Source organism: Neopelma chrysocephalum, unplaced genomic scaffold, assembly GCF_003984885.1.
Source record: "Neopelma chrysocephalum unplaced genomic scaffold, ASM398488v2 Primary Assembly neopelma1_93026, whole genome shotgun sequence".
NCBI lineage: Eukaryota > Metazoa > Chordata > Aves > Passeriformes > Pipridae > Neopelma > Neopelma chrysocephalum.
This window is the reverse complement of record NW_020921743.1, coordinates 1-1,251: the sequence shown is the minus strand read 5'-3', so window position 1 is coordinate 1,251 and position 1,251 is coordinate 1. Positions and strand designations below refer to the sequence as shown.

At 66.5% G+C, this 1,251-nt stretch overlaps 1 protein-coding gene across 1 annotated transcript in view; it reads left to right on the top strand.

Annotated features, from left to right (window-relative positions):
* The window catches only part of LOC113980202 (class II histocompatibility antigen, B-L beta chain-like), a gene marked incomplete at both ends in the record, with an annotated part of 2,390 nt that extends 1,340 nt beyond the window's left edge, over positions 1-1,050 (top strand). Inside the window, 2 exon segments of the mRNA XM_027707431.1 lie at positions 679-884; positions 886-1,050. Coding sequence (XP_027563232.1) covers positions 679-884; positions 886-1,050 — 371 coding nt within the window.
* Positions 1,051-1,251: the final 201 nt, after the last annotated feature.

Sequence of the window (1,251 nt, the reverse complement as noted above, 5' to 3'; positions counted from 1 at the left end):
CCCGTTCAGTGTGGAGAGGAGAGGTGAGCGTGGGGCAGAGCGGGTCCCCTCGGGCCCTGCCCCGGGAATGACCCTGGAGCCCCTCAAACCCTCCCTGGGAATCACCCCAGACCCCTCAGCCCTCCCTGTGCCCGTCCCATGGCATTTTGCCCCATCCCAGTGCCCCCCCAGGCCATCCCAGCCCCTCCCAGTCCTTCCAGTTCCTCCTAGTCTCTCCCAGTCCATTCCAGTTTTTCAGAGTGCATCCCAGTCCATCCCAGTCTCTCCCAGTGCCCCCCCGCGTCTCCACGCGTCGATGCCCCCGAGCTCCCGCCCCTCAGCCAATGGCAGCGCGTGTCTCTGATGACGCTCCAGTTGCCAGGCAGACCCAAAGCAAACACTTCCCTCACCACCGCTCAGCCTCCCAGGCCCGAGCGCTTCCTTCCCAGGCCACACCAGTCACTCCCAGTCACTCCCAGTCCTTCCCAGTCCATCTCACTCCATTCCCAGACCCTCTCAGTCCGTTCCCAGTCGTTCTCACTTCACTCCCACATCTCCCAACTCTCTCCTCAGTGCCCCCCCAGCCCAGACCCTTCTCCTCCACTCTATTCCCAGTCCCTCCCACTGCCATCCCAATCCCTCCCAGTGCCATCCCAATCCCTCCCAATGTCCTCCAAGCCCTCTCCCCGTCCCTCCCAGTGCCCCCCAGCGTGTCCATCTCGCTGGTGCCGTCGAGCTCCCAGCCCGGCCCCGGCCGCCTGCTCTGCTCCGTGATGGATTTCTACCCTGCGCCGGTGCAGGTGAGGTGGTTCCAGGATGGGCAGGAGCTGCCGGAGCACGTGGTGGCCACCGACGTGGTCCCCAACAGGGACTGGACCTCCCAGGTGCTGGTGAGGCTGGAAATCCCCCCCCCGGCGCGGGGTCACCTACAGCTGCCAGGTGGAGCACGTCAGCCTGGAGCACCCCCTCAGCCGGCACTGGGGTACGGCCCGGCCCCCCCAGCCCCGGGGGCACACTGCCAGGGGGGCCGGGGGGGAAAGGGAGACACTGGGGGCCACTGGAGGGAGTTTGGTGGGTGCTGGGGGTGATGGGAGGGGGGTGGGAGGGTCCTAAAGGGTCTGGGAGGAGCTGGGTGGGATCCCTAAAGGGTCTGGGAATGGACTGGCAGGAGGTTTCAGGGACCCCTGGGTGGGTTGGGAGAGACTGGGCTGGGGTTTGTGGGTTCTCTGGGAGGTTTTGGGGGTGCTGACCCCCCCGGCTCCCCCCAGAGAT